General features: G+C 38.8%; 1 protein-coding gene across 1 annotated transcript; it reads left to right on the plus strand.

Annotated features, from left to right (window-relative positions):
* Positions 1-27160, plus strand: LOC149836821 (proline-rich receptor-like protein kinase PERK8). The gene is given in 9 exon segments (XM_090007917.1): positions 1-985; positions 1438-1902; positions 2073-2153; positions 2267-2337; positions 2450-2526; positions 2665-2812; positions 26110-26271; positions 26938-27005; positions 27007-27160. Coding segments are annotated over 9 exon segments (2211 nt in total).
* Positions 27161-27797: the final 637 nt, after the last annotated feature.

Raw genomic sequence — 27797 nt, forward strand, 5'->3', positions numbered from 1 at the left:
ATGGAAGCAGCGTCTCCATCTCCTGCTTCAAACCCTTCCCTGTCTTCTTCACCACCTTCACAGGCTGTGTCAGAATCAGGGGTTTCTGCTGATTCTCCTTCACCCCAGAACCAAAACTCACCTCCTTCTCTTCCTACTACACCACCTGCTCCACCACCAGTTCAACTTTCTGCACCTCCCTCCTCCACTCCTCCCCCTTCTCTTCCCTCACCATCGCCTCTTGAACCTCTATCCCCTTCACCATCTCTTAGTTCCCCTTCACCTGTTTTTTCTGCTCCACCGCCATCACCACCTCTTGAATCTCCTCCGCCATTGCCGCCGGACCTGCCGCCACCTACATTGCCGCTTTCACCTCCGGCTCCACCCTTGCTGCCTTCCTCTCCCCCACCACCTGAATCGATACTCCCCCCTCCTAAATCTCCATCATTGCCGCAGTCAACGCCATCACCTCCGCGTTCTCCTTCGTTGCAATCCCCGCCTGTATCCCCACCATCACCTCCTCTATCACCACCATCCCCTGTTTCCTTTTCTCCATCACCACCTCCCCCACATATCAAACCCCGACTGTCTGTTCCTCGGAAGGCACCACCAGCACCAGCAAACTCCTCCTCATTGCCGCCTTCGACTCTTCACCCACCTCCTCCTAGAATTCAGCAATCTCCTGCTTCTTTGGGATCACCCCCAACTGTGTCTTTTGTACCACCACCTTCTAGTCTCCCAAGAGCTGTAATTCTTTCGGATAATACTTCGACCAAGTCATCTGGTGTCAATTCCAATTTGAGCACCCGATTGGGATCACAAACATCAGGTTCTAGCAGGAATTCAGCTATTGCGAAGTTCGGCGGTGTTGTAGGAGGAGTTGCATTATTTGGCTTGATTGCATTCTTCTTGTATAACTGGTACACACGGAAGGAGAGGAGAAAAAGATATGGACTTTCTGCTGATTATGTTGGGCCTTTACCTAGAAGCGCTTCGCCAAAGTCAGGTACAAGTACTTGCAAAATCAAGCTCAATTTTCTTGTTTATCCAGTTGTCGTCTTCTTTTACTGATGGTTTTGCTATCTTGCTTGCTTACAGCAATATTCACACTTTTCTTAGCTTTGCCATAGATGAGAAAGGATAATTGAACTTGATTATGAAACAAATTTTGCAGTAAAATTTAGCTAAAACACATTATGTTGTAAATACCGATCAGCTATGAGAGTAGGAACTTAATCATGGATAATGACTCAGTGGCCTGACTGGAGGCTTGGTCCAAGTGCTTAGTGATTTAGTTGATACAAAATATGAAATCTTTATCTTATGGGTGCAATTTTGGACATGACACTTCTTGCTTGCGTCCCAAGACAAAGCTCATGTTTTTTATTATGTTTATAGCAGTATGCTCATTTTTTAAAAAATCAAGATTCCAGCATAAATATGTTTATACCTCTGCAGAAGCATACAGGCATATGGATGAATTTTCTGGAAGTGGTTCTTCCCCCTCTTACCGTCATAACATGCAGTCACCAGTATCACCTCATCCTCTCACAATTGGCTCTGGAAGTGATGGTTTTGGTCTACATATGAGACAGGATTCAAATGGGATAGGATATTCAAAATTCTTCTCATGTCAAGAACTATCAGATGCAACCAATGAATTTTCAGTTCAAAATCTTTTGGGCCAAGGTGGCTTTGGGTGTGTGTTCAAGGGTCGTCTATCAGATGGGAGAGAAGTGGCTGTGAAACAACTCAAAGTCGGTAGTGCACAGGGAGAACGTGAATTCAGAGCTGAAGTAGAGATAATTAGTCGCATCCATCATCGGCATTTGGTTTCTTTGGTGGGTTACTGCATTGACTATGGACAAAAATTGCTTGTCTACGAATATGTTCCAAACAATACACTTGATTATCATCTACATGGTGAGTGACATCCTACTCTATTAGTTTGAGACTTTGTTTTTCGATTGCTGGCTTTTTGTTATCCATTTGCAAGTATATTTTCTTTCTTGATGAGGTGAAGATGAATGATTTTGTTAAGAAGTAGCTTGTTTTTTCTTAATATGTACTTGAAATTTGTTTTGTACGTGAAGGAAGACCTGTAATGGATTGGAAAACAAGAATCAAGGTTGCTGCTGGTGCAGCTCGTGGGATAGCATACCTTCATGAGGATTGTAAGTATATGTGTTTTTGATACAACTGTATTGGCTTATATCCGTGATTCAGTGCATATGTTCATTCTATTATTTTGGTTTCACTTCATGCTTTTTGACTTTTTGTATTGTAGGTCGTCCCCGGATTATTCACAGAGACATTAAATCTTCAAACATTCTGTTGGATAGTAATTTTGAAGCCCAGGCATGTCCATGTTCTTCAGTGTGCTCATTTCCTTCTATTAGTGACAGAAAACTTTTGGCCCTACTGTAAAATGGTGATTTCTATTCTGTTTGTCATCTTTTTCATGTAACAGGTTTCAGATTTTGGCCTCGCAAAGTTAACTTTGGATGCTGACTCTCATGTGACAACCCGTGTTATGGGAACCTTTGGGTAGGTCAACTAACATGCAGATGAAAAGCTGTTTCTTTGTTTCTATGATCTATCTATAACATTGGGTGGTTTCTATGGTATGAAATTTCATAGATGTAATTTTGTGCAGTTCTTACCAATTATTTTCAATTCTTGCAGTTACTTGGCTCCAGAGTATGCATCTAGCGGCAAGTTGACTGATAAATCTGATGTCTTCTCATTTGGAGTTGTGTTACTAGAACTTATCACTGGGCGGAAGCCAGTTGATACATCTCAGCCTTTGGGGGATGAGAGTCTGGTTGAGTGGGTAATGAAGACAAACTTGTGATATCTTGTTTTTATGCTTTTCTGGAATTAGGAGTGATTAACCTTGACTGAGATAAATATGATGCTTTTGTGAGATCGCTGAATTGCAGAGAGTAAAGATTTAGTGCATATCTTAAAAAAAAGAATCTCAAAAGACACCTTATGTGGCATTCCCCATTGTTTTCATTTTTCAGCTAGGGGTTGCCCCTAATGGCGTTTGAGCCTGAGATCTCTTGAATTAGATTGTGCAACTCTAACTAGTCTACTTTATTTTCCCTAGGCCAAACTACTTGTTTGCTTCTGCTTCAAAAATGTCCAAAGACTCCAAACTAAAAGTCTCATGGAATGGCTCTAGATGGAATCCTATGTGTTAAGACTAGTCGACCATTAGTTATTTTCACGTGTTTTATTTTTAAAGTTATTTATTTACTCTTAAAAGATGGTTCTTTAGAATTTTTCATATAATAAGGGACCTACTTGTAATTTGTCTTTTAGGCTAACCTCTATTTAAACAAGAAGTGTTTAGCCCTAAAGCATCACGATTTTTCCCTCTCAGCTACTCTCTCTTTCTCTCTCTCTCTCTACCTCAATTCTTGTACAGTATTGGATTTCTCCACATGGTATCAAAGCTGAAGGTCTTGGGAGCGTGAGCACGAGTTCGATCTGCGCCAAAAAAAAAAAGGTGTGTGCTCTCCCTCTTTTAATTTAAATGGCATAGATCTGATAACAGATCTGATGTCTGACAACAGTCAAGACACAGATCTGTAATCAGATCCATAGAGCTCGGTAAGTTCTCTATCAACTGGATCGTGTATCGTCAAATGTGGGACACAGATCTGTAACAGATCCATAGAGATCGATGAGTTGTTTGTCATCTGGATTGTGTATCGTCAATTGTGATGTGCAAAAGCTGTGAACTTAGTATTTTTTGATCTGAAAAGAGTTTATTAATTGAACCTGTCCTCAGTCGTGAATCTGAAGAAAACCCTATGCTGTTAATCTTGGATCTGAATGAAAAAAAAAATATTCTGTTGGAACCTTTGGATTGATCTGGGGTTGCCGTGAATGGTGTATCACATAGTTTCATTTTTTATATGTCGTGAATCTTGTACCGTGAGCAGTCTTCATTGGAACTGTGCTTCTAACAGAGCTGTGATTAAATACACAGATTTTTTGGTTGTGGTTAGAGATGGCGTCGAAGTTTTTGCTTTGCTCCTGTAGAGTTGTTTGGACTGGTTCAGATCTGATCTCAGATCTGATGTCGTGATTCTTCAAAATACCGTGTAGTGTCGTAGCTTATGCAGTGTGTCGAATTGACTGTGGGTTTGTGACATATTCAGATTCAATCTGAAAAGCTTTTTTTTTTTTTTGTTGTACATTATAGCAGTGTTATCATTACCTGCATAAGCATTCTTCATTATGGCTAAGCTCCGAAGTTTGATTCTAAGAATGAATCTATTGGGAAATGTAAGGCTTTTGCAAATCCTTTTTCTTATGGGTCTTCGGTGAAATTAAATGAAACCAACTATGCCAGGTGGTCCAGAACTTTTATGATGTCGATTTCTGGACATCGTAGAAAACATATTTTGTTGGAAACTGAACCGAATGATAAAGTGGGAAAATATGTTACTTGGGATGAAGATAATGACATTATTATGTCATGGATCATGAATAGTGTTGAACCTCATATTGCAGATGGTCTAATTTATTATAATACAGCTAAACAGATGTGGGATAATCTTCGAGATACTTACTCTCAAAAAACAAATGTGAGCTGTATTCTGCAAGTTAAACAAGAGATATATAATTTGCAGTAGAGAGATCAGACCTTGGCCCAGTACTATGCATCCGTTAAAGCTGCCTAATGCTCACAGGCCTCTGTGTTGTTCAAAGCAAAAGGATCATCAAGAACAGACTATGGTTACTCGGTTCCTCACAGGGTTATCTTCAGAATTCTCGGTTGCTAAAGTCCAAATGTTAACTAGATCTGATGTACTTACTCTAGCCGATGCATACAATCGCTTGAGCAGACTTGTTTTTTCTCTCCCACAATCTCATCCTATATCCTAGACATCTGCCTTAGCTGTTCCTTCTGGTTATGGTCGTGGAAATACTCTGAACATTAGAGGACGAGGTCGTGGAAGAGGTGTGGGAGGTAGAGGTAAACTTCAATGTACATTTTGTGGAAAATCAGGACACTTGGAAGACCGTTGCTGGGATAAACATGGACGACATGCCTTTCCTGCATCGAGGCCTAATGTTTCAAAAGCTAATGTTACAAAACTAGAGCCAGCAAATGCAAATGAAGCCTCTTCTCCCCGTGACTGCATCTCCCTTAGTCGTGCAGAATATGAAGAACTGGTAGCTCATCGTCCTCCAAGCTCCTCTTCTCTTGTAGCTGGTGTGGCCTACGCAACAGGGGACCATCTTCATCTCAATGATAGTAAGTGGATTATTGACTCAGGTGCATCCAGACATCTGTGTGGAAATTCTCATTATTTTTCAGATCTAAAAGATATTATTGCTGATCGGGGAGTCTCATTAGCAGATGGGAGCTCTTCTCCGGTGGTTGGTCAGGGAAATGTTTCTATATCTTTTTCCTTACAGTTGAAAAATGTCCTTCATGCTCTTTCGTTTCCTTAAAGTTTACTTTCAGTGAGTTGTCTTACAAAAGAGCTAAACTGTAGAGTGATATTTGATCCTGTTGGTTGTCATTTTCAGGATTTGCTGACGGGGAAGAAGATTGGTGGAGGCTATGAAGAAAATGGAGTTTACTACTTACATCATCCAGTGGGAAACAATTGTGCTGCAGTCGACTATTCCTCGAGTCCTGTTCAGTGGCATCATCGTCTTGGTCATCCTTCATTGTCAAAGCTTCGTCATGTCATTCCTCAAATTTCGTCTACTACGTCATTTCAGTGTGAAGCATGTTAGTTAGGCAAGCATCATCGAAGTTCGTTCCCTTCTAGTCAGAGTCAGTCCAGTCACAAGGTCTTTGAACTTATTCATGCGGATGTATGGGGTCCTAGTAAGATTCCTACTAGGACTCAGTGTTGATATTATCTTGTTATTGTTGATGATTTTTCTAAGTTGTCTTGGGTGTTCCTAATAAAAGAAAGATCTGAAGTTCCTAGTATTATTAAGTCATTGATTCTTGAAATAAAAACTCAGTTTGAATCTGTTGTTAAGATTATCCGCACTGATAATGTGCTTGAGTTCAAAACAAAGGCATTGTTGCAATTTTATCAAGACCATGACATTCGACCTCAAACCTCATGTGCCTATACTTCCCAACAAAATGGGGTGACTGAGTGAAAACACAAGCACCTTCTTGATGTAGCACGTACCCTTATGATTCAATCCAATGTTTCTGCTTCCTATTGGGGGGATGCTGTTATCACAACCTGTTATTTGATCAACCGTATGCTTTCATCATCCGTGGAAGATAAAATTCCTTTGCACATTCTGAATCCCAATGCTCCTCTTTTCTCTTTCTCGCCCAAAGTATTTGGTGTAATGAAATATGCGGAAAAGAAATGTATGTCCTACAATGGACATTCACACATAGAAATCAAAGAACAAGTCCAAAAGAGGACATACACAAAAGCCAATAATGGCTAGAAAGCATAAAATCTTATAAATGCACAAAAGAGCTTGAAGAAGCCACACATTACAAAGGGGGAGACCCCACTTATTTATAGGCAAGAGAGGAGTGAGGGAGAGTTAGAGAAAAGCAAGAGAGAGGGACCATTGGGAGTCCCAACAAGGAGTCGTTGGGCTCCCAACGGTCACAATTGTGACCGTTGGGGGCCCAACGACTCTTTGTTGGGGCCCCCAATGGCTGTGCATTAAATGCACAAAAAGAAATAAAAAAAGACAAAAAAGAAAAAGGAAAAAATAGAAAAAGAAAAAGGAAAAAAGAAGAAAAGGAAAAAGTCTAAAATGCCCCTATTGGGCGAGATTACAAAACTACCCCTCATCGAGTAGTGAATGAGAACTATATATATATATATATAAATATAGGTATTACATATATTTTAACACCCTCCCTCAAGCTTTACGGGGATACAACGGAAAGCTTGTTGAGAAGAAACATGAAACGAGGAGCAGCAAGAGCTTTGGTGAAAAAGTCCACCAACTGGTACTCGGATGTGACATAGGGCAGTGTTATGGTTCCTTTTAGGTATTCATCTCGAACATAGTGGCAATCCATCTCAATGTGTTTAGTACGCTCATGGAAGGTGTGGTTGCTTGCAATATAGATAGCACTCTTGTTATCGCAACACATCTTCGACGGAATTGAGATGACGATGCCCATATCACAGAGGAGACTTCTAAGCCACACAAGCTCCATGGTTGTAGTGGCCATTGCACGATATTCCGCTTCAGTTGAGGACAATGATACTTTATGCTGCTTCTTGCATCTCCAGGAAATCATAGAGTCACCTAGGAAAACACAAAAACCAGTGGTTGAGACTCTATCATTGGGATTTCCTCCCCAATCAGCATCTGTATAAGCAATTAAATCAAGGGATGATGAAGAGGAAAGAAAAACTCCCTTAGTTATGGTGTTTTTAATATATCTGACAATTCTTAAGACTGCACTCATGTGCACAGTTGTAGGTGCATGTTGAAACTGACTGACGGAGTGAACTGCATGAGCTATGTCTGGCCGAGTGATGGATAAGTATGTCAGAGACCCAACGAGTTGACGGTAGGGAGTAGGATTCTCAAGAAGTGTCCCATCTTCCAGTCTCAGCTTTGCATTGATAACCTCAGGGGTTTCTGTCTTCTTATCATCCGAAATTCCAGACTTGGCACAAATGTCAGCAGCAAGTTTCATTTGAGAGAGGATGTACCCTCGAGGTGAATATGCAACTTCAATACCTAGAAAATATCTTAAGAAACCAAGGTCAGACATGTCAAAATTTTCTTTTAAATTTTTTTTAATATCATGGATTCCTTGCTCATCACTTCCAGTGATGATCATATCATCAACATATAGTAGTAGAATAACTACAGAGGACCCTGCACTTTTCACAAATAACGCAGTGTCAGTATAACATGAACGAAAATTTAAGTCAGTCATTACAGTACTAATTCTGTCATGCCAAGCTTTCGGAGCTTGTTTTAACCCATATAGTGCCTTTTTTAGTTTAAGAATTTTGTTTTCACCAATAGATACTCCTGGTGGAGGATCCATATAGACCTCTTTACTTAGTTCGCCATTAAGAAATGCGTTCTTAACATCCAATTGATAGATAGGCCATTTTTTAACGGATGCAACCGCAATAAGAGTCCTAACACTAGTCATTCTAGCTACGGGAGCAAAGGTTTCTTCATAGTCTATTCCGTACTCTTGAGCATATCCTTTGGCTACCAACCTAGCTTTATAACGTTCTAATGACCCATCACTTTTACTTTTAATTTTGAAGACCCATCTACATCCAATAGACTTCTTTCCAGTGGGTAATGAGGTTATTTCTCAAGTTTTAGCCTTTTCAAGGGCACTAAGTTCAAGTTTCATGGCTTCAACCCATTGAGGAATGTTTTGGTTTCATTATAGTGTGACGGTTCATGATAAGAGTGTAATGCAATTAGGCATGCCCTATATTTAGGTGTTAGGGACTCATAGGAAACAAACCTATTAGGAGGATTGGTGATCCGGCTAGATCTCCTTAAAGAGGTTTCTTCTGTGTTGGAATTTTGAGAATATTTTTCTAAAGCGCTAATGGGAGTTTCTTGTCCACGCCTAGCATAGGTTTGAATGGACCTATTTTCAACATCATTACTTGCATTTTCAACATTACTAAGAGGAGTATCCTCTAAATCATTAGGAACATCCTCTTCGTGAGGAGTCACATCTTCTTGAGAGAGAAGATCAAATAAGAAAACATATTCGCTTTCATCAATATCTTTATTTTTCTCAAAACCGTTCTCATTTTCTAAAAATGTAACATCTTTGGATACATATAGTTTGTTGCTTTTGGGATCGAAGCACCTAAAACCCTTTTGATTTTCTCCGTATCCTAAGAACACACATTCGATAGCCTTGGGAGATAACTTATCTCTTTTATGTGTAAGGACAAAGCACTTACACCCAAAAATTCTTAATCTATTAAAATCAGGTGTTCTTTCAAAAAGTTTTTCATATGGAGATATATTTTGTAGGGATGAGGATATCATTCTATTTATCAAATAAGTGGAGGTTAAGGCGGCTTCGGCTCAATAGCATTTTGGAATTTCTTTGGAAATAAGAAGAGTCCTAGTGGTTTCCAAGATGTGTCTATGCTTTCTTTCGGCTAGACCGTTTTGTTGGGGAGTCCTAGGACATGACCTTTGATGACAAATTCCATTGGTTTCCAAATATTCTTGAAATTCATTTGATAGATATTCTCCACCGGAGTCGGATCGAAGAATGGAGATATTAGTTGAAAATTGATTTTTGACAATCATATGAATTTTTTTAAAGAAGTTAAAAACTTCAGATTTTAGATTGAGAAAATAGATCCACACATATCGAGTGAAATCATCAATGAAAGTAACATAATATGAGTATCCTCCTTTTGATATGATCGGAGAAGGACCCCAAACATCCGAATGAACTAATTCAAAGGGTCTTTTTGACACAAATGTTCTTTTTGGAAATGGGGTGGATTTCATTTTTCCAAAAATACAACTCTTGCAAACAAAATGTTTCTCATTACAAAATTTCTTTCCAAAGGGAAATGAGTACATTTTTGAGAAGCTTGGATGTCCAAGTCTTTGATGCCAAGTTTCTATATTTTTATCTTGGACATGATTACAAAATGAGTTAGTAGGAAGTTTCAAGTGGGTCATGTAGTAGAGATCTCCCCTCCTATGGCCTTGCCCAATCCGCTTCCCGGACTGGAGATCCTGTATAGAACAATCCTTGGTTGAGAAGGAGATTTCACATCCATGATCACATATTTGGGAGACCGATAAAAGATTTAAATTAAGTTGAGGTACTACTCTTACATTTGGCACAAAAAAATCTTTTGAAAAATCTAAGGTTCCAAAACTTTTAACTTGTAAAGAGGTACCATCGGCGGTGGAAACAAAGGAATTTTTGGAGTTGCTACATACATTGGATAGTCCATTTTCAATAGGGGTCATATGAAAAGATGCTCCCGAGTCAAGGATCCAAGAAGGCGTACCTGGAGGAGAAGAAGAGGCAATGGCGGCTCCCGAAGTTGATGGCGACTTGAGTAGAATTTGAAGTGCTTCGGATAGTTGAGCAAGGGAGAAGGACTCTTTCCCTTTCATTGTCTCCTCCTTCTTTTGTGGGATTTCTTCAATAATAGCAACTTTACCTTTTGGAGGTTCATTTATCTTTGGACAATTAGGTCTTATATGACCCGGTTCTTGACAATGATGGCAAATGGCTTTCCTATAATTGCCATTATAGTTATTTTGCCTCCCAAAGTGTGGAGGCTTATATGCTTTCATATGATTGCCGGGTTTAGACACGGCAAGAACTTCATCTCCTCCTTTAATCATGCCAAGACGTGTTTCTTCTTGGCATATTTCGGCTATGACATCTTCCAATGGAAGTGGTTTGGATCTATGAAGGAGGGAGGACCTAACTTGTTCATATTCGGGCCTAAGCCCATGTAAAAATTGGAAAAAGTGTTCTTTCTCCATTTGTTCTCTCCTCATTTCAACATCTTCACTTGATACCCATTTGGGTTCAAGAAGGGATAGCTCATCCCACAAAGGGCCAAGAGTGCTATAGTAATCTCTTACACTCATTTCACCTTGCTTAATGGTACGAATTTTTTCTTGGATGAAGAATTGACGAGCAAGGTCTTTTTGGGTATACATACATTTCATAAAGAACCATGCTTCATTTGCTAGGCTGAATTTAGCAATGTTGGCGCAAATCTTTAACTCCACGTTGTTCATGAACCATGCAAAAAATTTTGCATGCTTACTTTCCCAATCTTCTACCTTGGATTGGTGATCTTCAATAGCTTTCATGCGAGCATTTCCTTCTAGAGCTTTTTCTTGATCACCATCAATTTTCGTAAGTTGAAGTTGAGGTTCCCTAATGGTGCCCATAACGTATCCCCAAAGCTTTTTACCCTTGAGGTTGTTCTCCATGGCGGCGGCCCACATCATGTAGTTAGTACCATTGAGCTTGAAGGAGAGATCAATCTTTTGTTCTCCTTCCATTATATAATCAAGAATGGAGGACAAACAAAGAGAGATAAAACAAGACAACTAGCAATATGAATCAAGAGCACAACCAAGGCTCTGATACCATGTAATGAAATATGCGGAAAAGAAATGTATGTCCTACAATGGACATTCACACATAGAAATCAAAGAACAAGTCCAAAAGAGGACATACACAAAAGCCAATAATGGCTAGAAAGCATAAAATCTTATAAATGCACAAAAGGGCTTGAAGAAGCCACACATTACAAAGGGGGAGACCCCACTTATTTATAGGCAAGAGAGGAGTGAGGGAGAGTTAGAGAAAAGCAAGAGAGAGGGACCATTGGGAGTCCCAACAAGGAGTCGTTGGGCTCCCAACGGTCACAATTGTGACCGTTGGGGGCCCAACGACTCTTTGTTGGGGCCCCCAATGGCTGTGCATTAAATGCACAAAAAGAAATAAAAAAAGACAAAAAAGAAAAAGGAAAAAATAGAAAAAGAAAAAGGAAAAAAGAAGAAAAGGAAAAAGTCTAAAATGCCCCTATTGGGCGAGATTACAAAACTACCCCTCATCGGGTAGTGAATGAGAACTATATATATATAGGTATTACATATATTTTAACATTTGGGTGTATTTGCTTTGTGCACAGACTTGGACCTCACCGTGATAAATTAGCTGCTCGAGCAACTAAATGTATTTTTATAGGTTATCCAAAAAACCAAAAGGGGTATCGATGTTATGACCTGATTTCTCATCGGGAGTATGTCAGTGCGGATGTATCTTTTCTGGAGTCTGTTCCATATTATTCTCATACTGGATCTCAGATGCAAGTTGATCTAAATGACTCATTTCCCCTTCCTGTTCCTCCTTTCCCTTTGGAATCTGTACCTCCATTACCGGGTCCCACCCTACCTTCATCACGGTTTCATAATCCCCCATTGGTATATGTGCGTAGAGCTCTACCTCCTCCTGAGCCTTCATGTTGATGATAACAGGCCAATAACTCTACGTAAGGGGATGCGACAATGTACCTTATATCCTATATCTCATTTTGTGTCCGATGCCAGAATTGGAAGTCAGATGAAAGCTTTTGTTTCCGCCTTATCTGCTGAAACTATTCATTTGAACTATCAACCGACAGAGCTTGATAGTAGATGGAAGCAGGCAATGCAAGAGGAAATGGATGCCTTATTGTCTCAACAGACGTGGGACCTGGTTAATTCCCCATTGGATGCAAACATTGTTGGATGTAAATGGGTATATACCATTAAGTACAACTCAGATGGTTCTATTGAAAGATACTGTTAGAATATCTTAAGCTACGTCTGAGATCCGAGATCCTGATCCAAAGCAAAAGTCAGTTACAACCAATTACAACAGTAAAAATGAAAGTGATAAGGATGACCATGAGTTGGTTTGCAAGGACAGCTCTACGCAGGAGCTTAGCAAATATAGATCGGATTCTAGTGCTAAAATAAAGGTGAGAAGATCACCTAAAATTGAGGAAAGCGTTACATCCTCTAGATATGTTAACAACTCATCTCTATCAAATGAGAGAGCCTCCTCCACTATGTAACAAACTCCTTTATTTAGTGGTAACCTTGCTTCATATGAAAAAACGTGAGAAGCAAGGCAACTTTCTGTGGACGTAGGTGATTTCACCGAACCACGTTATATCGATTTCTTTCATGGCATCAGAGCGCCAGGGTTCAGACATGGCTGATTCCTCAGCTAGCGGATTCTCACTGTTTCTGGCTCTGCCAGCTCCCAACAGCTTTCAGCACTTTCTCAATATCAAGTTGACGTCCGACAACTTTCTTCTATGGGAATGCCAGTTTACACCTCTGATGGTGTCTTATGATCTATTTGGTTATGTCGATGGATCTAAGGTATGTCCTCCAAAATTAAAAAATGATGGAGATACCAGTGTCATTAATCCAGATTATCTCTTGTGGATTAGACAAGATCAACTACTGTTAAGTTGGCTCATATCATCACTATCTGAGTCTGTCCATGCTCAAATAGTTGGACTTAAAGCTCATATGAGGTTTGGAATCACCTTAAAAATACCTATTCAGCCTTCTCTCGATCTCGTGTAATGCAATTGAAAGAACAACTGCAATGCCTCAAGAAAGGAGCAAAATCCATTGATGATTTTTTCGAGCGTGCTAAGCTGATCTCACATCAACTTGCTGTGGCATCCAAGCCTGTTGCAGAAGATGATTTAATCCTTTATATCTTGAGAGGACTTCCCTCAGAATATGCAGCTTTCAAGACATTGATCTGCACCCGAGCATACCCAATAACCTTAAGTGAACTACATAGTTTGCTTCTATCCCATGAAGCAACTCAGAGAAGCTAGCCAAGATGACATTGAAGTTGAAAACCCTACTGTAAATCTGGTCGAGCAGCAGAGTTCAAATCTGTACAAAGGAAATGGAAAGTTTAATCCAAAGAATAATACAGGTCGTACCTTTAGAGGAAGATCAGGAAGACCCGTCATAGTTTGTCAATACTGCGACAAGCCTGGGCATGGAGCTAAGTCATGTTTTAAAATATCCAAAAACAAGAATCCAGCCAGATCTTCCTCTCCTCAAGCATTTCACTCAAATATTAGTTCTCAGTCATCGGCTATTAATGAATGCAACTGGTACCCTGACTCAGGTGCCACGCACCATGTTACAAATAATCTGAATGCTTTATCTATACAAGAACCGTATGAAGGAAGAGATGTGGTTAGAGTTGGAAATGGTTCAGGTTTGCACATTAATCACATTGGATCTTCGCAAGTTTATCACTCCAATGCAAAATTTTATCTTAAGAATATTCTTCATGTGCCACAAATCACTCAGAATCTGCTTTCCGTAAATAAGTTTACAAAAGACAATAATGTGATTTTTGAATTTCACCCTCAGTTTTGTCTTGTGAAGGACCAGGTGACAGGGAAGGAACTCGCTAGAGGAATGTCTGATCAAGACCTCTACAAAATCAAGTTTGAAGGAATCCAATACCCGGCAACTAATAAGGAAGTTCTTTTTAGTCCTAAAATTACTTTAGACCGCTGGCACCAAAGACTTGGTCACCCAGCATATCGTACAGTCAAACAAGTTGTTAAGAAATTTGGTTTGCCTAGCTTTGATTATTTTGAGTATTCTATTTGTGATGCTTGTCAAAAGGGTAAATCTCATGCCTTGCCCTTTCATTTGTCTGAAAATAAAGCATCTAGACCCTTAGATATAATCTATTTTGATGTTTGGGGACCTTCCCCGATTTCTAGCATGGGGCACTATCGATATTATGTTCACTTTGTGGATGGTTTTTCTCGGTTCACATGGATATATATGGTGGCTAACAAATCAGATGTGGCTATGGTATTCAAAAATTTCAAAACCAAGGTGGAAAATATTTTTGACAGAAAAATCAAATATCTTCAAACTGATGGAGGTGGAGAATTTAAAGCTTTGGATTCATTTATGAAAACATGTGGCATTGAGCACAGGGTATCATGTCCCCATACCCATGAGCAAAACGGGTCAGCTGAGAGGAAACATAGGCACATTGTGGATACAGGACTCTCATTAATGGCACATGCTCATCTACCAAGGGTGTACTGGAGCTATGCTTTTGCTACTGCGGTGTTTTTGATAAATCGGATTCCCTCTACCACCAACAGAACTCAATCCCCTTTTGAGATTCTTTTTAAGCAACAACCAGATTACCAATTCCTCAAAGTTTTTGGCTGCTTATGTTACCCATGTCTTAGACCTTATCGTGAACACAAGTTGGATTTCAAGTCTCAAAAGCATGTTTTTCTTGGGTACAGTCACACACACAAAGGATATTTTTGCCTAAATCCTACAACCAAGAAAATCCTTGTGTCACGACATGTCATCTTTGATGAAACTCGCTTTCCATTTGAAAATGTCGAACTTGTTCAAACTAAACTGTCTACTTCACAACCGGTTCTGGTTAGTCTACCTATACTCTCCCCGTATTTTACCACTCCTCCAATCCAGCCCGATCATTCCCCCTTGCCTCATACCTCATCGACTGACCAACCTCTTGAAGCCACATCTCCTCAATCAGATGTTCCTGTCCCAAATCCTATTATCCGAACTCATTCGATGGTTACTAGGTCCCAAAATGGCATTCGGGTACCCAAGGTTTTTCTGGCTACCACTCACCCGATTTCCCCTACCCTGGTGGCCCAATACCTTCAAGCAGTTGAACCTAAAACCTATCACACGGCCCTCTCAAGATCCCAGATGGAAACAGGCAATGGAAAGTGAGTATCGGGCCTTGATAACTAATGACACTTGGGTTTTAGAGCCTCCTCGGCAAGGACAACATCTTGTTGGAAATAAATTGATTTTCAAAATTAAGAAGAAATCTGATGGCCATATCGAACGGTATAAAGCACGCCTTGTTGCAAAAGGGTATACACAAGAGGCAGGGGTTGACTACTTTGACACCTTCAACCCGGTTGTCAAACCCACCACCATACGTACCGTCCTTACCATAACTGTCAGTCGCCAATGGCCCATCAAACAACTTGACGTTCAGAATGCCTTCCTTCATGGCGACCTACATGAAACTGTGTATATGAAGCAACCCCAAGGCTTTGAAGATCCTCATTATCCTCATTATGTGTGTAAACTGAAAAAGGCTTTATATGGGTTAAAACAGGCCCTCCGGGCCTAGTACCAAAAACTAAGCAATGCTCTTATTCATCTTGGTTTTGTTGCATCACAAACTGACACCTCTTTGTTTGTCTATTGTCAGAAGACAGTCATTGCATATGTCTTGGTCTATGTTGATGATATTATTCTCACATGCAACTCATCTAAATTTCTGCTCTCCCTCACTCAGGCGTTAAGTCACACATTTGCGCTTACAGACCTGGGGGACCTTCACTTCTTCCTTGGTATTGAGGCCTCGCTCATCTCTCAAGGGTTGTTCTTGTCTCAACAAAAGTATGCTGTTGAGCTCCTTCAACGGACAAATATGGTGGGTGCCAAACCTATCTCCACACCCATGTCCACCTCTATCACTTCGCCCAGATGATGCGACAGCTTTCCATGATCCAACCTTATTTCGCAGTATGGTTGGTGCTCTCCAATATCTCACTCTCACTCGACCAGATCTGGCCTACTCGGTCAACAAGGTGTGTCAACAATTCATGCAGCAGCCGACTATCTTTCATTGGGGCGCCGTTAAACGGATCCTGCGCTATGTGAAACATACACTTCAGTTTGGCCTTCACATTTGCGCATCTCCGCACTTATTGCTTCAAGCTTACACTGATGCGGACTGGGCTGGTTGCCCTCATGATCGCAAGTCGACAAGTGGATACACGGTCTTTCTTGGACCGAACTTATTGTCATGGAGCTTGAAAAAGCAGGCCACTATTGCCCGCTCAAGCTCCGAAGCCGAATACCATGCAGTCGCACATGGAGCCGCTGAATTAATCTGACTACAATACCTTCTTACAGAGCTCAAGATACCTCATCCTTCTCCTCCAATCCTGTGGTGTGATAATGTTAGTGCAACCTACATGGCCGCCCATCCCGTGTTTCACAATCGCAGCAAACATGTGGAAATTGACGTTCATTTTGTGCAAGATCGAATTGCCCAACACCAACTTGTTGTCAAACATCTTGCCTCATCTCTTCAAGTTGCTGATATTCTCACTAAAGCTCTTCCTGAGGCCCGACTTCTCCACTTACGCACCAAACTCACTGTGGTGTCCCACACGTTTCGTTTGCGGGGGGATGTTAGAATATCTGAAGCTACGTCTGAGATCCGAGATCCTTATCCAAAGCAAAAGTCAGTTACAACCAATTACAACAGTAAAAATGAAAGTGATAAGGATGACCATGAGTTGGTTTGCAAGGACAGCTCTACGCAGGAGCTTAGCAAATATAGATCGGATTCTAGTGCTAAAATAAAGGTGGGAAGATCACCTAAAATTGAGGAAAGCGTTACATCCTCTAGATATGTTAACAGCTCATCTCTATCAAATGAGAGAGCCTCCTCCACTATGTAACAGACTCCTTTATTTAGTGGTAATCTTGCTTCGTATGAAAAAACGTGAGAAGCAAGGCAACTTTCTGTGGACGTAGGTGATTTCACCGAACCACGTTATATTGATTTCTTTCAGATACAAGGCCAGATTAGTAGCAAAAGGTTATACTCAGACATATGGTGTTGATTTCTTTGAAACTTTCTCTCCTGTCACACGGATGGGTACCATCCGTCTAGTTCTCTCTGTAGTTGTTCACCATGGATGACGTCTGTGTCAACTAGATGTGAAAAATGCATTTCTATATGGGGATTTGTCAGAAATAGTATACATGCAACAACCTTCTGGGTTCGAGGCTGAGGGGGAGTGTTAGAAGGTGTGCAGGTTAAAAAAGGTGATATATGGTCTGAAACAAAGTCTTCGTGCATGGTTTCAAAAGTTGTTTGACGTGATGTCAAAGTTTGGCTTTAAGCGGTCAGTGTCAGACCACACATTATTTATTAAGAAAACTAACTCAGGTCTAGTTGTTATGGTGGTATATGTGGATGACATCATCCTTACAGGAGATGATATGAACGATATTGCAACTACAAAGGCTCATCTTAAAAAACATTTTGTTACAAAAGGCCTTGGTCCTCTTAGATATTTTCTGGGTATAGAAGTTGCCAGAAGCAGTGAAGGCTTGGTTCTGTCTCAACGTAAGTATGTTCTTGATTTATTGAAAGAGACCGGAATGTTGGGAGCCAAACCATCAAATATTCCCATGGATCACAAAGTTCAGTTGTTGGAAGAAGGGTCAAAACCTGTGGATAGCAAAAGTTATCGCTCTCTAGTAGGGAAGCTACTATATGTGACAGTGACGACCTGATATTGCTTTAGCAGTAAGCAAGGTTAGCAAATTTATGGAAAAACCGAATGAAGTACACTGGAATGCTGCAATGATGATTCTCAGGTACTTAAAATCTTTCCCTGGAAAAGGGTTATTATTCAAGAAAGGGGGAACCCTAGAGATAGTTGCTTACTCTGATGTTGATTATGCTGGATCTGTTGAGGATAGAAAATCTACCACTGGATTCTGTGTGTTTATGGGAGGTAACTTAATTTCATGGAGAAGTAAAAAACAAACTGTGGTTGCTAGGTCGTGTGTCGAATCAGAATATATGGCTATGGCCCAAACAACTGTTGAATTGATGTGGGTTCGAAATGTACTAAATGATCTTCAAGTGAAGGTTTCATCTCCTATGGTGATGATGTGTGATAACAAGGCAGCTACGTATATAGCAAATAATCCTGTGTTTCATGAGAGGACAAAACATATTGAAGTTGACTGCCACTATGTAAGAGATATGGTTCAAGCTGGTCATATCTCTACCAAGCATCTAAACTCGGAGGATCAAGTTGCAGATATGTTTACAAAGCCTCTTGCTAGGCCCAGTTTCTCAAAATGTTGCAGCAAGCTGAGCATGATTGATATCTATGCTCCAGCTTGAGGGGGAGTGTTAAGACTAGTCGACCATTAGTTATTTTTAAGTGTTTTATCCTTAAAGTTATTTATTTACTCTTAAAAGATGGTTCTTTAGAAATTTTCATATAATGAGGGACCTACTTGTAATTTGTCTTTTAGGCTAACCTCTATTTAAACAAGAGGTGTTTAGCCCTAAAGCATCATGATTTTTCCCTCTCAGCTGCTCTCTCTCTCTCTCTACCTCGGTTCCTGTGCAATATTAGATTTCTCCACCCTCTGGATTTTCTGTTTAACAATAACTCTTGGCCATTTCGAACGGGCTCTAGTTAGTGATATAAGAGAGGATTGTAAACACATAACCTGGGTTTTGTTAGAAATAAGAATATATTATTTTCCTTATTTCAAACATATACCTTGTATTTCCAGCCTTTCTGCCTCTAGCAAATCTTCCCCTTATCAATATTTGGAGAGATTGTATTGTCGGATATGTTTTTGTCTCCTCTGCAGTAATTGTGTTACTAAAGGACTTGGGTTAAAGGTAAAACTTGTTCCTTTGGTTCATTATAATGCTACATCCAGTTTTCTGTATCAGAATGAAAACTAAAAATTAGATTGTATCTTCTCCATGTATTTCAAAGTGAGGGCTTTGAACTTTAAGGATTTTGCATGTTTGATCTTGGACTTAATCTCATGTGTGCATGTAAAATTTCTACCATTTTGAAAATTGTGATGCACAACTCAACTGGACATTTTAGTTTAAACATCCAGGGGTAAAATAATGCCTTTCATTTGCCAATGCATCAGGCCCTAGAAGAATAATCAGAAACAATGCTATTTTCTCAGAGGGCTGGGTATTAAAATGTTGGCTTGTCTGTTGAAGCTCTCCTAGCTACATAGCAGAAGCAACTAGTGCCTCTAGTGACCTGTCGGCCAAAGCATCAAGGCTTAGCGTGGATAAGGGACCATTTAGGTCTAGTTTGTTTAATGCAACTTACATGTGAAAGTGATGAGCTGGCAACTTAAAATGTTGGCTTGTTTGTTGAAGCTCTCCTAGCTACATAGCAGACAACTAGTGCCTCTAGTGACCTGTCGGCCAAAGCATCAAGGCTTAGCGTGGATGAGGGGTCATTTAGGTCTGGTTTGTTTAATGCAACTTACATGGGTAAGTGATGAGCTGGCAACCTTGATGTAACACTTTCCCACCATGAATGAAACAAACATCAAATCATCATGGTGGGAAATGTCATTTTGTGGCTTGAGGTCCGCATGGGACCCACATGTCACATCATGAGTAGATTCCTCGTGGAACTCTATTTTGTTTTATTTGATTTTTCTTGTACATTAAGGAAAGCACATGAGAGGGAGATTGTGCCTCTCACGTTTTGGGTATATGATGGTGGTATTGTGAGGGTGGTGTTGGTGTGTGAGAAAAGCGAGAGTTGTGAGAGGGAAGAAAGAAGGGTTCTTGGTGAGGGTTATCCTCTATTGAAGACCATCAAAAAGGTGTTCTTGGGTGTTATATCTTGATGGTAGAGAGAGGGAGGTTTGGTTGCACCAGAGTTACCGAAAGCTTTTTAGGTAGGTGGGAAGCGTGCTTCCCTGAAATTTGCTTCGGAAGGGCGATACAACTCGCTTCCGAAACTTCATGGGAATCTCGATTCCCCCACACTTTTTCTATGCTTCCCACGCATGGTTTATGCTTTCTATATGTTTTTCACGTTTCTTTTCGTGTTTTTCATGTATTTTCTCTCACGTTTTCACTCACTTCCCATGTATTTTCTCTAAATTAGTAACCATCATTGTTAGATTTTAACAAAAATCTAACTCTTTTACTGAAAATCATGAAATATAAGAATAATCAATTTTATTTTAGTTTTTATTTGCTTCTTGTTCGAATTCTATTCAGTTACCATATTGCTTCATTTTTTATTCCTATTTCACTTTCAAATTGATAATTCGCTTCCCGCTTCCTATAAATTTTAAAATGTCTTGTTTGTTGCCTCCTCTTCCCGTATTGTTTCCCACTTTTGCTTCTTAGTTTGACAACCTTGGGTTGCACATATCAGTTTATTTGGTAGACCAATCAATAAGTGTTTTTTGTTCCTATTTTATGTTTTTATATATTTCTCTTGTACGGTGATTGTTTTTCCATTAATAAGATTATCTCGAATTCTCCCTATGGTTGTAGGCGCATCGCCGAACCACACAAATCTTCTTGTCTTGTGGTTGATTGTTTCTTTGCTTACGTTTGGGTAATTTGTGTTCTCTCTTTGAGGCCCTATCGAATCCGAACCACTTTTCGATTTTTTTTTTGGCCCTAAAACCACAACAAACTGATATCAGAGCCGTGGTTTTTTCTTTGAGGAGGATTCGGTATGGCCTCAAAGATATCGAGTGACAAGTTTGAGGTAGAAAATTTTGATGGCAATGGGAACTTTGGCCTATGGCAAAGAAGGGTGAATGATTTTTTGATCAAACAGGGTTTATACAAAGTCCTATCGGGTAGATCGATGAAACTGGTGGTGACAACTCATGGGCAACAAACCACCACTTTAACACCCGCGTTGAGTGATGAAGATTGGGAGGAGTTCAATTTTATTGATGCAAGCACAATCAAACTGTGTCTTTTTTATGATATCATGTATAATGTGCTCGAAATTGAATCAGCTAAGGAGTTATGAGAAATTTGAGAGTTTGTATATGACCAAGTCCCTACCTAATAAGTTGTATTGAAAACAACTTTATGAGTTTCAAATGAATGAAGGCACTAGTGTTCTGGATCACTTGAATGCCTTCAATATGATTGTGAGTCATCTTATGAGTATGGATATAAGGATTGATGAAGATGACAAGTCCCTAATTCTTATGAAGTCTTTGTCCCCTAAATATACGAACTTGAAGACTACATTTTTGTATGGGAAACAAAGTATCAATTTTGATGATGTTACTGTTGCATTGCTTTCGAATGAGATGCTTGATAAAGCTTCTTTGAATGATAAGAAAAGTGAATGTTTGATTGCGAAGACACCAAATAAAAGTAGGGGTCAGCCTAAGGAGTGTGCACAATCACCATATCGTAGCAAGTCCAAATCAAAGGACAAATCTAAATTGAGATGTCATTATTGCATAAAAAGGCATTCTTGAATTGCATGACTGTGAAAGGCATGGTTTAATTGCATAAAAAGAATCTGTTGCATGACATAAAATCATGTGAGTTAGATTTTTGTAAGTATTGTGTTCTTGGCAAGCAATGCAAGGTCATGTTTTAGACATTTTTGTACAAGAGCATGTATCCTCTTAAGTACATACATTCAAATGTATGGGGATCAGCCCCAGTAAAGTCCAAAGGTCGTGCAGAGTACTTTGTGGCATTCATAGATGACTACTTTCATAAGGTCTGGGTGTACTTCCTGATGCACAAATCATAGGTATTTGTGAAGTTTAAATAATTGAAGGTTGAGGTAGAAAAGCAAATTAAGAAATACATCAAGTACCTGATGTCAGATAATGGGAGTGAATTTACTTCTAATGAGTTCAAGAGCTTCTGCAGGAAAGAAGGGATCACACATCACTTTACTACTCTTGGGACTCCTCGGCAGAATGGAGTAGCAGAAATGATGAACAAGACACTACTAGAGAGGGCCAAATGCATGAGATTGTTCAAAAAGTTTTTTTTTGAAAAGAACTATAATCCTAAAATGCTCTAACATGCAATCTACATAGACCATTCACTTGCTACCTAAAAGAAGATAAATTGTGGAGAGCATATCAGAGAAAGTTGTTTTCAGTTGCAGCAGGGACTCCAAGATTAAGAATCTATGACTGTATATGGCCCATCAAAGGCTATGTTTACTCCCACTAGCTTCCATTGTCGCTTACCTGCTTCCTTCTATATTTCCTAGGGTGCATTTGTTATGCCCCACACTCAAGAAAAGCCACTTTTCCATGAAAGCAGCATCCAGACAGGACAGTGCTTCCCTGTGCGAGAAGGTCTAACCTCATTTTGATAGAAAATAAGCTTTTTTACATTTATTAAGTGGGCCTCACCACATATTTCTCATGCTGAGATACTTGTTTCGCCCCTTAAGAAAGAGACACTCATCACTCTTTCTATGAAAGGGAGCCTCTTTCATAGGAAAGGGCATGAAGCAAATACCCCTTAAATGCTTCACCACGTAGCCCATTAAGGTGTTCTTTAAACACTCACTTCTTTGATGCTTTCTGCATCACTTCTTGCGTCTATTTTCTAATTTGGTAATTATGGTCCAAACTCAGATCAGTTGGATAATGGATAGGAACCGGGCTGATGCAATGAAGTGCGAATAAAAGGGAACCAATATGGAGCAATACTGATCTTCAATGCAAGAAGCAAAATGTGAGGATTTGTTATGTCCATGTGAAGCAGCCAAATATGAAACAAGTTGACTGGAAGCATTTAAGAAGTGAATTATGAAGTTTTTTATAAGTCAAAAGTAAAAAAAATCAAAGCTGTCATAGTATTAGATGGTACTACTAAAGGCAGCAATGAACCAAGTAGTTATCAAACTACTTGAATTTGGTTCAATAAAAGCTCTACCTGAGTTCATTCTTTACTTAACTGAACTCAAGCTTCTGAGCTTGAACTGTTGGTGAGACTTATTAAAGTTCAATAAGTTCATTAAGAGTTCGTTGAGATAAATTATCAATATATGTTTAAATTTTTTTTTCCAGACAAGCACTTTAGTCATAGAACGTCATGCCTATTATAGATTCACCTTATTCTTAATGGGCATTGCTTAGCCAAACACGTGCTTGGTTGTTAGTGGCATGATTGTCAATTGAGAGTTTGCTTTTCAAAAGATGGAGCAAAATGTGTATTGGATAGAGGAGAAAATCCTAAAATGAGGTGTGGGAAAGAAGTGGAGACATACTTTAAATTTACATTTGTTACTTTCAGAGGTAGACTAGGTCTTTTTTTTGGAGGGAAAAGTAAAAGTGAAAACTTTAAATTGTAACAAAGAGTAATTTGGTTAAAAGGTGACCTTTTTGACCCTTAACAGTAGCATCAATTTCTCAAAAAACGCCATAGTGTCAGTTTGATAATTTTTATGCTACTTGGACACTCCTAACACTAACACAAAGGCTTTCTAGATGAACCCTGTGAGAAGAGATGTATATTGAACTTTATACTTTTATTATTATCATATATACAAAGACCTGCTTGTAATGGTATAATAGGAAAAGTTTATAAAATCATGTTAGAGTTATGCATTATCATTCTTTTTAGGACTTTTAATATCTGAAATTACAAAAGATCCATCTCCCAAAATGCTTCTTGATTCACTTCTTGCATCTAAAAGTACTTGCTTCTCACTTTTGCTTTCTACATTATTTCTTGATTTTTCTTCCCTTTTTGACAACCTTGGTTTCACCCATGGTTAAAGGAAAGTGCAAGGCAGAGTAGGAAGCCTAATTTGGACACAAAAAGTCGCTCACTTCCAAAATGAATGGGGCCAATCCAATGTAAAAATTGCAATTCCTACTATTGAGAACCTCAATTTGAGATTAATAATGTGGGATTCCTCAGTGTACAAATCAAGACTTTTTCACGCAACTGTTGCTTGAATATATTCAACTTTTTGTTTAATAAAATGTATTATCTTTATCCTCTACTGTTTATTTGGACTAGAATATGAATCAATTGTTGCATAATTTTGTTGTTATTTTTAATATCTTGATGACAAAGGGAGCTTATTATTCACAAATGGTTGAATTTTGCATTTATTAGTACTGTCTTTGAGTGTTGCATGTATTCCATAATGATCTTGTAAATAAAATGGTCTAAGATCTCTTAATATAACTTATATATTTTGATATTTATTTCTTTTTTTCCTTCTTTTCTTCCCTATCACTTCACATACAAATCTTGCTTGTTTCTCAAATAATCTTGTGTGTAGCTTAGTTCTAGCTTCTTGCTTCCTGAATCTTTTCAAAAGTTAAATATGTTGCTTTTCCCTTCTGATTCCCACATTGCTTCCTGTCTTGGTAACTATGGTTTTGCCTATTTCAAGTTGTTGATTAAGACTACTTTCTTAGAGTCATGGAAGTTGTGGTAGTCTTGCATGCCTTTCTCTTTCAACTAATGAGATCTTGGTCTAGTTTCATTTATAAACAAAATCTTTTAATATTTAGCTACTATGTACAGCAGGAATGATAGATATCTTTGTGCTAGTAGGTTGGAAATTTTTCATTTTGGAAGATGCTAGGTAATGGATCTTCATAGGAAACTTCATTACCCAGTCAAATTTGGCCTTGGCAAAGTTTGAGAGTTACCTTAAGTTAGGATTTATAAAGGTTGCATTGCATATTTGACCACATAAGAAGTCAGAAGGTTGAGGTATCTTGACCAAGGGATCTGTGCAGTTATGGCGACTGAGGGAAAGGTAGACACTGGGCATGCTCCTAGGGTTGCCAGTTTTGAAAAAGAATTAACATAAAGATACAAAATGGCTATTTCACAATTGTTTTATCTTCTGGATTCTAAGGAATGCCTGGTCAGGGTTGGCACCTTCTGCTGCCTAGACGTTTTGATTACATAAACAGTGGATCATATTTGGCCAACAGAAATTTCTTAATTATCACTTAATTGATGATTGACCACATATACTTATGAAACCTGCATATGCTTCATGTATCCGTCTAACGAAGGATACATGCACCACCAAATTGTGTGTGGACCACTGTCAACGATATCGCTGATATTTTGAAAATATCACGATATTTTTTGAGAAAAATTCCTTTTTTTTATTCTAAGTTTGCATTTTCTATTTTTTATTTCTTTTATATTTTAAAACCTTTGCTGACCCCAATTATTTTGGGATGAAGGCGTAGTTGTTGTTGTATATTTTAAAACCTTTAAAACATGTTTATTTATATTTTGAAAAATAATGCAAAACTTATTATTTTCTTAGCTTTTTTGTTGTTATTTATATTTTTTTTTCATTTTTTTTAAACTCTCGAGATTTTCCCAAGATTTATCAACTTTTGAAAATCTCTCCTAGAAATTACCTTTAACGATATAGGTGACTATGGTGTAGACCCACTATCCTTGATGATCCCCTAAACCCAAAGAAGTCTAACTGTAATTCAGATTTACATGGGCCACCAAGTTGCCTGAGACCCAATTTGAGTCAATAAGAAATCACAGAATCATTTCTCCCATCCTTGGCGCTATTGAAGCAGAATTGAGTCATCATGACTTGGCTTTTAGAGCTGGGTTGTACATTTCTAGTCTGATATTCTACCTCACATGTTATAAATATGTTTTGAACTGGATAAGGCGCCTATGCTTTCTTCTGTTACTCTTAGTTACAGATAAATACTTTAATCTTCTACTTTGTTAATGCATGGGATAGGCACTAGAATAGACTTGCCCTGAAAGTGTAGTGGGACTCTGGCAGGAGTTCCGCTACATCCAGTAAGTTGCTCACCTCGGATGGAAGCACTCGTTTGACGGTGGTTGATGTCATTAATATGGCTGCTATCTCTTTTTCTCTTTCTTTTTCCATTGGTTACTTGTTTCTGTTTTTATCTTCTGCTAGAAGCCTTATATAGCATCCAACCGAAATTTAGAAAATTCCTCCTTTTTAGGCTCGGCCTTTGTTGCAAGATGCACTTGAGACCACATATTTCCAACGCTTGGCTGACCCAAGGCTTGAAAACAATTTTGTTGGAAGCGAGATGTTTCGGTTGGTTGAGGCAGCAGCAGCATGTATTCGTCATTCCGCTGAACTGAGACCCCGCATGGGACAGGTATACTTCTAAAATCACTGTATATGATTTGCACTTTGCTGTGGGTTGTAGAAGTTGTTTGAACTTGCTGGAAATTGCATAACTCTACATGCTTGCTTCATAATGTGATTTGTGTGTGTCTCTTATATATATATATATATAGGACTGGAATATGTTTACCAACCAAATATGTTTGCTGCTATGCATTGAGATTTTCATAGGTCTTTTGCAAATCTAACCCTGCAGATGCTTTCACCATGGTCCATTTGCTAGGAATCGACCGTTGGATCATTGTAATCGGATCAAGAAATGCGTTTTTTTATGCTTGAATATTTATGAAAATTCTAAGCCATTGATTTTCAACCCTTAAAAGATCCTTCTTATACACCGTAAGTGGATGATTCAAGAGTCTGTTTCTATAAAACCAAGCGTCTAGATCACATCCATACAGTGAATTTTTCGGAAAAAAGTAAAAAAAAAAACTATGAAAATCTTGGTTCATACCAGTAAGCATATTTCAGTTACCCTATATATATATATATATATATATATATATATATATATATATATATATATATATATATATATATATATATATATATATATATATATATGAGAGAGAGAGAGAGAGATGATCATTTCAGTGGATGTTAACTTCTGGGGTATGTTTCCATCTTGACTTGTCAGGTCTCCAGAACTCTTACCAGTCAGATAGATGCTTCAGATTTGAACAATGGGATGAAACCAGGCCAGAGCAGTCTTTGACAATTCACGGTATTCTGAAGATATAAGGATGTTTCAGAGGATGGCCTTTGGTCTAGAGTCAAGCACTATTCTCACAAGCGAAACTGATAGAAATTCTACTCAATCTAGTGAGCATCAGTCACAGGTGCATTTATGGCATGTTTAGGTGGTGATTTGAACAAGCAGCCATGAGTCACAGGACGCAAATCTGAAACAGGATGAGAGGTAACCCCCGAACAAGTTCCATTTTTTGTTTTGCTTTCATGTCACAGAGGTACTGATGCGGGTATGGAGTATGACAGTAAAATCTAATCTTTTGCAAAATTCAATCCCACAAATGTGTTCAGCATGCTGCATTTGCTAGGAGTAAACACTTGGATCCTGTTTCTTTAACAAGAAAATAAGATTTATGAGTTCCAAAAATTCTGCATTGTTGACTTTCAAACCTTAAAAAAACATGCTCATGTATTGTAATCGGATGAACCAAGCCGTTTCCTACAAAATCAAGCATGACCCTACTGTTAGATAAAAAAAAACTTGAATATCCCAGTTTCGTAGGATTTTGGTTTGTAGGAGGAATTGGCAGGTCTTAACAAGTTTAATCTCCTAACTTTTTATGAAAAAGATAGTTGCTGGTGTTTGTTTAATCTATAACTTAGTGCTGTATTTTATATAGCTTGATGGGGTACATGTTTTGATTAGACATTTTCATGTTTGAGTGTGCTTTTCAAAAGATAAAACTCAATGGGTCATATTGCAGTAAATCTTTATGATAAAAGATTTTTAGTTTTTCCAGTTAATTC

This window comes from Nuphar pumila, chromosome 5, assembly GCF_984573655.1.
Source record: "Nuphar pumila chromosome 5, dmNupPumi1.hap1.1, whole genome shotgun sequence".
Taxonomy (NCBI): domain Eukaryota; kingdom Viridiplantae; phylum Streptophyta; class Magnoliopsida; order Nymphaeales; family Nymphaeaceae; genus Nuphar; species Nuphar pumila.